This window comes from Nyctibius grandis, chromosome 21 (genome assembly GCF_013368605.1).
Source record: "Nyctibius grandis isolate bNycGra1 chromosome 21, bNycGra1.pri, whole genome shotgun sequence".
Taxonomy (NCBI): Eukaryota; Metazoa; Chordata; class Aves; order Nyctibiiformes; family Nyctibiidae; genus Nyctibius; species Nyctibius grandis.
In genome coordinates, this window is record NC_090678.1 from 84,074 (window position 1) to 96,478 (window position 12,405).

General features: G+C 53.6%; 1 protein-coding gene across 1 annotated transcript; it reads right to left on the minus strand.

Annotated features, from left to right (window-relative positions):
- Nucleotides 1–3,550: 3,550 nt before the first annotated feature.
- LOC137672634 (acrosin-like) lies at nt 3,551–11,098 on the minus strand. The gene is made up of 6 exons (XM_068416986.1): nt 11,054–11,098; nt 5,921–6,144; nt 5,406–5,606; nt 4,803–5,068; nt 4,377–4,522; nt 3,551–3,910 (listed from the first exon to the last, which is right to left on the minus strand). Exons 1-6 carry the CDS (start codon nt 11,090–11,092, stop codon nt 3,551–3,553), a joined length of 1,236 nt encoding a protein of 411 aa, XP_068273087.1. The 5' UTR covers nt 11,093–11,098.
- Between the last annotated feature and the right edge of the window lie 1,307 nt (nt 11,099–12,405).

Consider the following 12,405-nt stretch of genomic DNA (forward strand, 5'->3'; position numbering starts at 1 on the left):
AAACAGATGTAACTCACATTGCTGAGTTTGGCAGGTTAAAATATGTTCATGTAACAATTGACACTTTTTCTTCTTTGATTATAGCTACAGCGCAAACAGGCGAAAATGCTGGTCACGTTATTCGACACTGGCGAAAAGCTTTTGCAACTGCGGGCGTCCCTAAACAGACAAAAACTGATAATGGACCTGCCTATCGTTCTGCAAAGGTGCAAGCTTTTTTACTGGCATGGGGTGTTACTCACGTTACCGGAATCCCTCATTCTCCCACGGGACAAGCGATCATCGAGCGAGCACATCAGACTCTGAAACGCATGCTTTTAAAACAAAAAGGGGGAATGAGTGGTGAGACACCTGAAGCTAGACTGGATAAAGCAGTATACGTACTGAACTTTCTTCAAATTCGAACTGATAAAACTGTTCCTCCTGTTGTAATGCATTTTGGGTCAAAGAAAGGACGATCGCAGATTTTTGCAGCTTCTTTACTAGTGCCTGGAGCAGCTGCTGCTAGAGCGTTAAGTACCTTGAATAAGTTGGGATGCTGGCTTCAAAACAGACCAATGCTACTTCTGCGGCCTTAAGTAATTTGCTGTTAGATGTATACTCAGTTAGACACGCTACACTGCAAAATAGGGCTGCTATTAATTTTCTTTCTATTAGCACATGGGCACGGGTAATATTTTTGATGTTGTTGTTTGGATGTTGTTTGTTGCGCTGTGTCTCGGGCATGATAGAATCAGCAGTGAAAAAGGTATGGATGGTTCAAGAACTTTCGGGATCTGCTGATCCTATGAGGCCTGAGGAAATGGTGGGAATGAAGGAAATATGGATGTATCCATGATCTTTTTAAAACAAAAAGGGAGAATTGTTGGGGGATATTGTTGCAGCTAACGGAAAGAATCAAGAGCTGAAGTCAACAAGCTCTTCAAGCAAGGCCACAGGCCAATCTCCTGTGTGCTTCCCACGGAGCCTCTGCATACTTGACAGTAAACATCACTGTGAACAGTGCTGGACTTGGCACCTGCAGGATCATCTTACAGCACAGGGCGATGCTGAAAGGACTGACCGACGGGGGGTTGCAGGGTGGAGCGTGGACCAAAAGACTTAACGTATCATAAGCAGGTTGCTACGGCGTGATTGCTATTAAACACCAATCATAATAAAGTAGGCGCGTGATAAGGAAATGGAATTGCTATATTAATCTGGGTGTATTGGCTAATAAACGGCATTTGCTTGATCATATTGGTCGTGTAGCAGTGTCCTGTAACTTCCGCGTCAACAGGGTGCAATTCCAATAATCTCTCTCAGACTCATGGGGACATTCAGCGTACTGTCACTACCAAAAGCAATGTGAAATCTGGTTGGGGGGAGTGTGGAACAACACATCTGACAGATAATTACAAGTTTTGTTTACTCATAGAAAGCATTGCTGATGCAGACACCATTTCAGAGGAAGGTACCTTTGCAGACACCATTGCAGAGGCAGCTAAAATTCAAGACGTGAATGCAGATGGAGATGCCTTTGCAGATGCAGGTAGCGTGGCTGATGGAGACACTATTGCAGCTGCAGATACCATTGCAGATGCACAGACAATTGCAGATGCCCATACAGGTGCAGCTGCCATTGCAGATGGAGATAGCATTGCAGAGACTGGCACATGTACCCTTACAGAAACCATTACAAGTACATGTGCAGCTACAGACACCGTGACAGAAACCGTTACACGTGCAGATACCGTTACCGATACACAGTTACAGGTGCAGTTATGGATACATACACAATACAAGACAGAGGTGCTGGTACCATGGGAAATAGAGGTACTGGTACCATCACAGACACCAACAGAATTACAGACACAGATATCAATTAAATATGCAACTACAACTGCAGATACAGGAAAGAAATAGAAACAGTTGATGATACCATTACAGACTCTATTGCTGATGCCAGAGCAGATGCACGCACCAGCGCAGATGTCATTGCAGATGAAGATGCCGTAGCAGGTGCCGATCCCATTGCAGAGCCCGTTCCAGATCACGTTGCAGGTGCCGATGAAATTTCAGGAGGAACTACAGATGGAGACGCCATCGCAGATGCTCGTGCCATTGCAGATGCCACCGGAGATACGATTGCAGCAGCAGACGCCATCGCTGCGCGCGTGCATGTGGGCAGGTGGGTGGGTGCACTCTGTGAGCGTGCACGCGGAATGCACCCGCTCCCACAGCCCGCACGCGTGCAGACTGCAGGGTGCACACACACGGCCTGTGTGTGTGTTGTGTGTGCGTACACGCTCTGCGTGTGTGTGTGCGCGTGCTGGCCAGGTGTGCGTGTGCCTGCGCTCCGTGGGTGCGTGAACGCTGCGCATTGCGCTCTGTGTTCGAGCCATGTGTTTGGAGTACGGGTGTGCGCACGCTCTGGGTGTGCATCGCACCTCCTGTTTGTACCCCGTGTGATTCCGTGTGTGTACACGCACCCTGCGCGTGAATACAGCGTGTGTGCGCACAGCAATTTTCTGCATGTGCTCTGTGCCTGCTGCATGTGCGCGCACTCTGTGCACGCTGTATCCAGCCCATGTTCCTCCCGGAGAATGTCTCCTTGCAAACCAACCAGCAGTTTGCTCATGTGTGACTAGCTCCTTGATTTCCCTTCTCTCCATTTTCAATCCCTATATACCCCCCCCGCCCTCCTTGACTCCTCCCTTTCTCCACCCATGTCTCCCCCCAAACAAGGGACCAGTCCTGGGTTATTTTTTCCCCCTTGCTCCCAGGTTTGCCACACCTGTGAACAGATTTGGTGTTTCAGGTGTTGTTCACTAGGTCATGCTGAACTTCCATGGCATTACTGATGGGGTTTCCTGGGTACTGCTGTCCCTGCCAGAGTCCTCTCTCCAAACTGACCCCAACTCTTCCTTCAGTTCGCTGTGAAGTGTGGCCACCTCTCACGTCAATCCCCCTTAACTACCCGTGAGATCTGGCTCTTCCTCCTGACACTGTAACTCCTGTCAGCTTCTCACTCTGGTTCCTGTGGTCAGCAATTTGTCATCTTGTGCTCAGCAGATTCCCACAGCCTGGTCAGTTAGCTAAGGCTTACGCCAGGCCCTAAGCATCAGCTTGTGTGCCTTAATGCATGCCCCCGAAGCTGCATGTCACATCATTTCTTCCCGTCCTCTTTCTAGCCTCAAAGTGCCAGTCTCTGTGCCACGGTGGCTCTGAGCATCCTCCTCTCTGAGCAGGCGCGGTTCCAGCCCTTTGGAGTGACTCTGGCCCTTTGTGCCCTGCTCTCTGCCTACAGCCTCATTTTGCAGGTGCCGGGCATGGAAGTCCTTGCCTGGCACAGGAGACTGAGTTGGACTGAAGCATGGTTAGCTGTGAAAACTGGTAACTTTATTTCAAGAACTAAGACAACTTCAGACGTTGTGTGCACGCGGAGGAGCGCGGGCAGGACCGAGCAGGCGTTTGAGACCGAGACTGCCTGTGGATGGGCAGGCATTGCCCCAGGGGGAGATGGTGGCGGTGCACTGCAGCCTGCACGGGATCCTGTCCATCGCGCTGGTCAAGCCTTTTTTCCTCTTAGGTGCTGCAGGAGCTCCTGCACCCGAGTAAAGAATTCCACCAGCCTCGGGACTGGAAATGGGCAGGAGCTAACGCTGCCCGATTGTGTTGGGCTTGGCCTCGGTCTCTGAAAGGGGGTTGAGGCGGTGAGAAAATGACTCCAGGCCCGTGGTGTTGGAGTCGCTCTTCCTGCTCGGCCCAGCCCCATCTGGACCAGGATCCAGTCATAGAAGTGCTGAGTGGAGGTGTAGACTCCGGGCTGGTTTGGTCTCGCACAGCCATAACCCCAGCTGGTCACCCCAACAAGCCAGAAGTAGTCAGCGCTGTTGTCTTGGCACACGAGAGGACCACCGCTGTCACCCTGCAGCGGGGAAGAGAGGATGAGGTGGTGTTGGGTGGCCGCTGCCAGCGCTCCGGCTGGCTCCTCCTCTCTCACAGCACCTGCCGGAGCCGTGTTCACTGCGCAGAAAGGCTCTGCTCAGGTGCTGGGGTCTGCAGAGCCTTGTCTGGGAGGGGGTCGGGGGCCTGTCAGGCGGGGCTCTCTCTCATCTCTGCACAGGGATCCTGAGTGCGTGGGAAACACATGTTGCAGGCCTGGGATCTGGGCCCGTGGGCTCCCAAGAGCACTGTCTGGGCTTTGTGGGCCTCTGGGACAAGGGGGCACCGGGCAAGGCCCTGCAGATGGTGAAGGGGAGGTGAGCCCCGACAGCGGTGGGGACCCAGCGGTGGGAGGGTGGCTTGCCAGGCCCAGCACACGCCGGGGTGTGTTTGGGCAGCTGTGACAGGGCTGCCTGTGCTGCTGGGGGTGACGTGTAGCACGCTCCTACCTGGCAGGTGTCGATGCCACCCTGCGGGTAGCCAGCACACAAGTTGTGGCTGTGGATGGCCCCTTTGTACCACCGGCGGCTGTTACAGATCTTGGTGTCGATGAGGTGCACCCTGGCCTCCTGCAGGACGTCACTGGATCCTCCAGCTGTGAGCACAGAAAGCAATTAACAACCAGCAGCTAGTGGGCAGTTCTCCTCCCCTGTCTGGGCCAACCCCTTCCCTAGGGCCTGCCTTGGCCTCTGCAGAGGCATCGTACCGGGCTTTGCCTTCTGTCTTGCTTTGGGCAATGGCTCAGGCCCACGTCTCTACAGGCACACGGCCCCTGCAGCCTGACTCGGGCTGTCGCCTCTGCTCTCAGGAAGCCCAACCTGCCTCCCCAGCGTGCCAAGCTGGCCCTCAGGACACGAACGGTTTTAGGAACTCACATCTTGCAGTCGTGGCCCCCCAACCGCTGACGTAGCAGTTGGTCAGCGCTGACACTCTGAGCGAGGCGTCGGGCACACAGGCCAGCTGTACGTAGTAGCCGCAGTGGACAGGCTGGTCCAATTCCAGCAAGGCAATGTCGTTCCTCTGGGTGACGTTAAAGTAGTGCTCGTGCACCAGCAGGCGCATAATATGGCGCACTTGGGTCTCAGGGCCCGGCTGAGTCAACTGGGTGGCCCCGATTACCACGCGCCACATGCCGATGTTCCTGGAAGGTGGATGGAGAGAGGGGTCAGAGGGAGCGGAGCCACGTGCTGCAGCAGCCCAGCAGCTCCCTGCCTGCTGCTTCACGAGGGAGAGGGGAAAGCAGCGGTATGGAGGGTGCGAGTGCCCCAGCAAGCCTTGGGCACAAGGAACGTCGAGCTGGAGGCTGCTGGGCAGCAGTGGCACGAGCCCAGCCTTCTCCTGAGCAGCCTCTTGCTGGGCTCGGGAGTGCCTGGGCACTGGGCGTACTGCAAGGGAAAGGGATGGGAGCAGCACGTGGTGCTGCGGGCAGGGCACCTGCTGGTGTTGTGGGGACATGCCCGTTCCCTGGTCCTCCTCACCTGGCCTCGATGAAGCAGTGGGCTGCTGTGAGGACCCACTGTGGGCTGATGAGGGACCCTCCGCACAGGTGCCCCGTGCCTACTCGCCAGGGATCCTGGATGCTGACGATCCAGGGCCAGGCTCCTGGCTGGGCATCTGTGCCACCCACGACGCGCGATGTCCCGTAGTAATAAGCCATGGGCCGCAGCCCGCAGGTCCCTCTGTAAGCAGAAACTCGTCACTCTCCTGCTCAAGGGCTTGCTGCTGTTCAGGCTGAAGGTCAGCTGTCTTCCCTCCCCGCCAGGCGCCACGCGGACAGCAGGGCCGGGGAACCCCGAGGCATGCGTCTGCCCGCACCTGGTTCTGCTTTAGCCCCGCAGACAAGCTGTGCCAGCATCCTGGGTGCTGGCAAGGAACTGAGGCTCCTCCATGGGGTTGGGGAAGCTGTGGCGCGGCCACACGGGACAAGCAGGCACCCCCCAGTGAGGCCCATAAGGGTTGCCCAAGCTCCCTCCCAGAGCCTCGGGACACTTACCCACAGGTGTCCCATGTGCCGTGCGCTGGCCAGAACATGACCAGCAGGACGATGATGCGGAGCAAATCCATCGCAGCGGTACGTGTCAGCTGCAAGAAGCGAGGGCTTGTTGCCACCAGTGCAGCCACCGACGTAGTGCTGGCAGCACTGACGGTGCCTGTGGTGCCCTTGGCCCCGGGGGTGATGTCACAGAGGGGCTGTTTCCAGGTGCTGGGCACGGTGGCCTCTCAGAGGGGGGGCAGCATGGGGGGTTCCGAGCAGGAGGGGAGGCAGAAGTTGGGATCAGATCACCCCGACAGGCCCCTACTGAATGCTCTGCTTGCGCGATGAGGGTGCGCAGGCGCCGTGGCAGGCAGCAGCGCCTGGCTCCCAGCACTGTCTGCTAACAGCTAGCAGGAGAAACACAAGTGTGGCATCACAGCCTCTTTGGGAAGTCACTGCCACCCTGCTCTCTGCAGCCATGTGCCACCAGGTCCTTCCCACAAAACATACCGCAGAGAACATAACTGCTGCGGGCAGTGTGCACGCTCGGGTGGTGAAGAGCCGATGTGGTTGCAGGCACGGCAGGCAAGCAGTGACGTGCAAGCCAAATGAGCCAAGCGTACCCAAGCAGCGTCAAGCCTCCTGCACAATTGTCCTTCTTTCATTGGGATTTGGTTTCAGTTTGTGGCCAGCTGTGGTGATCAAGGCCCTCAGCAGTTAAATCTGGGGCACCTGACCCTGGCTGGCCCACAGGTGTATTCTGTAGCATTGCCATGGAGCTCACTGTAAAGGAGAGGGTTTGCTGGGAAGAGGTGGGGGTTTTTTGTGTTCTCTTTGCCTCTCTTCCATGTCATGATTGCTGGAGCAACTTGCCAGTGATCTGTGGATAAGTATACTTTTGTCTGGTTTGTGTTGTCATTTATATTGATTTCTTCATTTCATTAAAATTTAGTTCACTTCAACCCACAAGGCTCCCTCCTTTTCCCTACTCCCTTCCTCAGCTGGGGAAGGGACATTGGGTGAGAGTAAAACTGCTCTTGTTTAGCCCCGGGTGCGGGCTAAATGAAGACAACAAAGGACAGCGAAACGCAGATGCAGCACAGCCCACACTGGCCGTGTCAGCCACAGCAACGCCCTCGGGCAGCCTCATGTCCTGGCTGTCTGTGAGTTCTAGTGCTCTTCTGGGCCAACGCTGACAAGGGCAGTTGCGGCACCTGGTGAGTGTGGCCATGCACATGCAATGTTACAGAATCACAGAATCACAGAATGTTAGGGATTGGAAGGGACCTCGAAAGATCATCTAGTCCAATCCCCCTGCCGGAGCAGGATTGCCTAGACCATATCACACAGGAACGCGTCCAGGCGGGTTTTGAATGTCTCCAGAGAAGGAGACTCCACAACTTCTCTGGGCAGCCTGTTCCAGAGTTCGGTCACCCTCACCGTAAAGAAGTTTTTCCTCATATTTATGCGGAACCTCCTGTGTTCCAGCTTGCACCCGTTGCCCCTTGTCCTGTCAAGGGATGTCACTGAGAAGAGCCTGGCTCCATCCTCATGACACTTGCCCTTTACATATTTATAAACATTAAAGAGGTCACCCCTCAGTCTCCTCTTCTCCAAGCTAAAGAGACCCAGCTCCCTCAGCCTCTCCTCATAAGGGAGATGTTCCACTCCCTTAATCATCTTCGTGGCTGTCACGGTTTAAAGCTGGGCCGGCTATTAAACCTGCGGCAGATGCTCTCTGTTATCCCCCCTCCCTTCCCCCCAGAGGGAAAGGGAAAGGGAAAAGGGAGAGACACTTCTGGGTTGGAAAGTTAAAACAGTTTTAATAAACTATAATAATTAAAAAAAAAGTATAATAACAATAATAGAAATAATCAAATATATACAAATATATATAAAAATCCGAGATTGAGCTCCCCTGAAGTCAGCCACGTCACCACCGGCACTGCAGGGCAGGCTCTGGGAAGGCCCAGGCTGGGCCTAGCGACGGTCGAGAGCTGGATTCAGGAATGCACGGATCAGGATCGGGGGCAATAGGAAAAGAGATGGAGTCCTCCTTCGACACCGGCCATAACAGAAAGAGAGCGAGACACTCGTGATCCCCCCGCTTCATACTGAGAATGACATGTATGGGATGGAATAACCTCGCTGGTCAATTTTGGGTCACATGCCCTGTCCGCTCCCCCCTGCAGCTGCGACCCCCCTTCGGCTCTTCACTCATAAGCAGTGAGGAATTCAGCAGTGACCTTGGTTTCTCTCAAGAACAAGTACAGCAAGAGCCTTTCTGCACAACATCCCTACAGGTGCCTCAGTGATAACTACAAACTTCGAGCGTTATCAGTCCTGGAAGCAGACACTGTCTGCAAAAACATGCAGTTAGTTTCAGAAAGTGCAGTTACTTAGAGGAGACTTAGCTGAAAGTAAAAATCACTGAAAGGAAAATTGGCCTGGTTTAGGCCAAACCAGGACAGTGGCTCTGCGCTGGACTCTCTCTAGCAGTTCCCTGTCCTTCTTGAACTGAGGGGCCCAGAACTGGACACAATATTCCAGATGCGGCCTCACCAGGGCAGAGTAGAGGGGGCGGAGAACCTCTCTCGACCTACTAACCACACCCCTTCTAATACACCCCAGGATGCCATTGGCCTTCTTGGCCACAAGGGCACACTGCTGGCTCATGGTCATCCTGTTGTCCACTAGGACCCCCAGGTCCCTTTCCCCTGCGCTGCTCTCCAACAGCTCTGCCCCCAACTTGTACTGGTACATGGAGTTGTTCTTGCCGAGATGCAGGACTCTACACTTGCCCTTGTTATATTTCATTAAATTTCTCCCTGCCCAACTCTCCAGCCTGACCAGGTCCCTCTGAATGGCTGCGCAGCCTTCTGGTGTGTCAGCCACTCCTCCCAGTTTTGTGTCATCAGCGAACTTGCTGACAGTGCACTCTATTCCCTCATCCAAGTCATTAATGAATATATTGAATAGTACTGGTCCCAGTACTGACCCTTGAGGGACTGCGCTAGACACAGGCCTCCAGCTGGACTCTGTCCCATTGACCACCACTCTCTGGCTTCTTTCCTTCAGCCAGTTCACAATCCACCTCACTACCCGATCATCCAGACCACACTTCCTCAGTTTAGCTGCGAGGATTCTGTGGGAGACCGTGTCAAACGCTTTACTGAAATCAAGACAGACCACATCCACAGCTTTACCATCATCTGGCCACTGGGTTACGTCCTCATAAAAGGCTATCAAGTTGGTTAAGCATGACTTCCCCTTGGTGAAGCCATGCTGAGTGCCCCTAATGATCCTCCTGTCCTTGAAGTGCCTAGAGACAGCATCAAGAACAAGTTGTTCCATCAACTTTCCGGGGATGGAGGTGAGGCTGACCTGTCTATAGTTACCCGGGTCCTCCTTCTTGCCCTTTTTGAAGACTAGAGTGACATTCGCTTTCCTCCAGTCCTCAGGCACCTCTCCCGTTCCCCATGATTTAGCAAAGATGATGGAGAGTGGTCTATCAATGACTTCCGCCAGCTCCCTCAGCACCCGCGGGTGCATCCCATCAGGGCCCATGGATTTATGGACGTCCAGATTGCTTAATTAGTCCCTGACCCAGCCCTCATCTACCAAGACAGATTCCTCCTCTATCCTGACTTCTTCTGAGGCCTCAGGGGTCCGGGGCTCCTCAGGACAGCCTCCAGCAGTATAGACAGAGGCAAAGAAGGCATTCAGTAACTCCACCTTCTTTTTATCCTCTGTCTCCAGGGCCCCCACCTCATTCATCAGTGGGCCTACATTGCCTCTAGTGTTGGCTTTACCTGCAATGTATTTGAAGAAGCCCTTTCTGTTGTCCTTGACCTCTCTTGCAAGGTTTAATTCCAAGGAGGCCTTAGCTTTCCTACTTGCCTCCCTACATCCTCTGACAACAGACTTATATTCCTCCCAAGTGGCCAGCCCCTCCTTCCATGATCTGTACACTCTCTTCTTCCACTTGAGTTTGCCCAGCAGTTCCCTGTTTAACCACGCAGGTCTCCTGGTACCCTTCCTTGACTTCCTACCTGTTGGGATGCTCTGTTCTTGAGCTCGGAAGAAGCAGCCCTTGAAAGCTAACCAACTATCTTGGGCCCCCTTAGCTTCTAGTACCCTGTCCCATGGGATTTCCCCTAGCAATTGCTTGAAAAGGCCAAAGTTGGCCCTCCTGAAGTCCAGGGTTGTGATTCTGCTAGCTATTCTGGTCCTGCCACATGAGATCCTGAACTCTACCATCTCATGCTCACTACAACCAAGGCTGCCCTCAACCTTCACCTCTTCAACCAGACCCTCCTTGTTAGTGAGGATAAGATCCAGCAGCGCTCCTCTCCTAGTTGGCTCATCCACCATTTGCATCAGAAAGTTATCATCAATGCACTGGAGGAACCTCCTGGACTGAGGATGGCTGGCTGAGTGGGCCTCCCAGTAAATATCAGGGTAGTTGAAATCCCCCATGACAACCAGGCCCTGTAATTGTGAGACTGCTCTCAGCTGCCTGTAGAAGGCCTCATCCCCCTCCTCATCCTGATCCAGTGGCCTGTAATAGACACCCACAACAGTGTCACCCCTGCCAGCCTGCCCCTTAATTCGCACCCACAAACTCTCAACTCGCTCCTGATCCGCCCCTGGACAGAACTCAATACATTCTAGCTGCTCACTCACATAAAGAGCAACTCCACCACCTCTCCTTAGTGGCCTGTCTTTCCTGAACAGGACATAGCCATCCATGACCACATTCCAGTCATGCGAGGCGTCCCACCAAGTCTCTGTAATTGCCACTAAATCATAGCCCCCCGACCGAACACGGATTTCTAACTCCTCCTGTTTATTCCCCATGCTGCGTGCATTGGTGTACAGGCATTTCAGGGAGCGAGCTGAGCACACCGATTTCACCCCAGGGGGATGGAAGGCCTCCTGGTCTACCTCAACACTAGAGCTACTACCCCATCCCCCTTCGAATCTAGTTTAAAGCTCTCCGAATGAGCCCTGCTAATTCCTGTCCCAGAACCCTTTTGCCCCTACGACATAAACCTTTCCGATGTATTACCGTCGCGCCTGGCGTCTTATAAAACCAGCCATGTTAAGCTCTAGGCAGAGAGGGATGCTCCTGCTCTCGGCCCCATGTGCCATTCTCCAGGGCTTTGGTAAAGCCTGTGTCAGCTGCATCTCCTCAGTCTTCCTTCTGCAGCTGTGTGCTGGAGCCTTGCTCACACTGGAGAGCAGGGCAGCCGTGGGAGCAAAGGAGGAGCCAGCCACGTGCGTTGCATTGGCTGGGCAGGGCTGGGCCCCTGGAGGGTAGAGAGCAGGAGCTTGAAAAATGCGGCCTCAAAGCTTGTGAAAGGTGCGGGAGCTTCCTGCTGCCATTCTGGCTTGTGTGGATAGATGTAGGAGATACCTCCAGCCTAGATGAACCACACTGTCTTCCTCATTGTTCTGTTCCACTTGCAGAGCCTTGTAGCTATTACGCAAGGGCACTAGGGAAGGTGAGGTGGTCATGGAGGAGATGTACCTGCTGTGCCAAAGAGGAACTTGTCTCCATTGCCCCCTATCTTTTAAGTCACTGAGTTCAGCCAGGTGGAGAGAGGATGGGGAATCCTCCGTCTCATGTGTCCTGTCTGCCTGACAAGCCTGTCCCAGGGAAGGTAGGGTGCTGTTGGGGGATATTGTTGCAGCTAACGGAAAGAATCAAGAGCTGAAGTCAACAAGCTCTCCAAGCAAGGCCACAGGCCAATCTCCTGTGTGCTTCCCACAGAGCCTCTGCATACTTGACAGTAAACATCACTGTGAACAGTGCTGGACTTGGCACCTGCAGGATCATTTTACAGCACAGGGCAATGCTGAAAGGACTGACCGACGGGGGGTTGCAGGGTGGAGCGTGGACCAAAAGACTTAACGTATCATAAGCAGGTTGCTACGGCATGATTGCTATTAAGCGCCAATCATAATAAAGTAGGCGCGTGATAAGGAAATGGAATTGCTATATTAATCTGGGTGTATCGGCTAATAAACGGCATTTGCTTGATCGTATTGGTCGTGTAGCAGTGTCCTGTAACTTCCGCGTCAACAAGTGGCACCCGAACAGGGACCCTCAGATCGGTGTTGAGAAGATCAACGAGACTGACGGAATTGAAGGGTATGGAAAAAACGACCAATGGTGAGTCCCCAGGGCAAAATTTTAACTAGAGTGTGGAATCTCGCCTTGGCCAGGCGAGCGGTCGGGGAGGAATGGGAAATACGTTGTCTAAAGAAGAAGAGGCAGTCGTTAAACTCCTCCAACATATACTCTCCATGAGAGGTTTGAAATATGACCTGGCTACTTTGAAGGCTCTTTTGCTATGGCCAAAGAAAGAAAACTGATCCCCTCAGTTAGTGTGAAGCTGTGGGATGAAATTACATTGGTTTCCAAGGATGCAGGCAAAATCCCCACTGTGTGGAGACTAGTTACTGAAACCTTAAAGAGTATGAAAGCCGAGCGTTTG

Bases quoted from the DNA above. Each gene is read 5' to 3' on its own strand.
- LOC137672634 (XM_068416986.1), bottom strand. From the start codon at position 11,092: ATGCAGCTGACACAGGCTTTACCAAAGCCCTGGAGAATG. The intron at 5,607-5,920 runs GTAAGTGTCCCG...TTCTGCTTACAG, and splicing joins GGCACATGGGACACCTGTGG to AGGGACCTGCGGGCTGCGGC. The intron at 5,069-5,405 runs GTGAGGAGGACC...TCCACCTTCCAG, and splicing joins CACTGCTTCATCGAGGCCAG to GAACATCGGCATGTGGCGCG.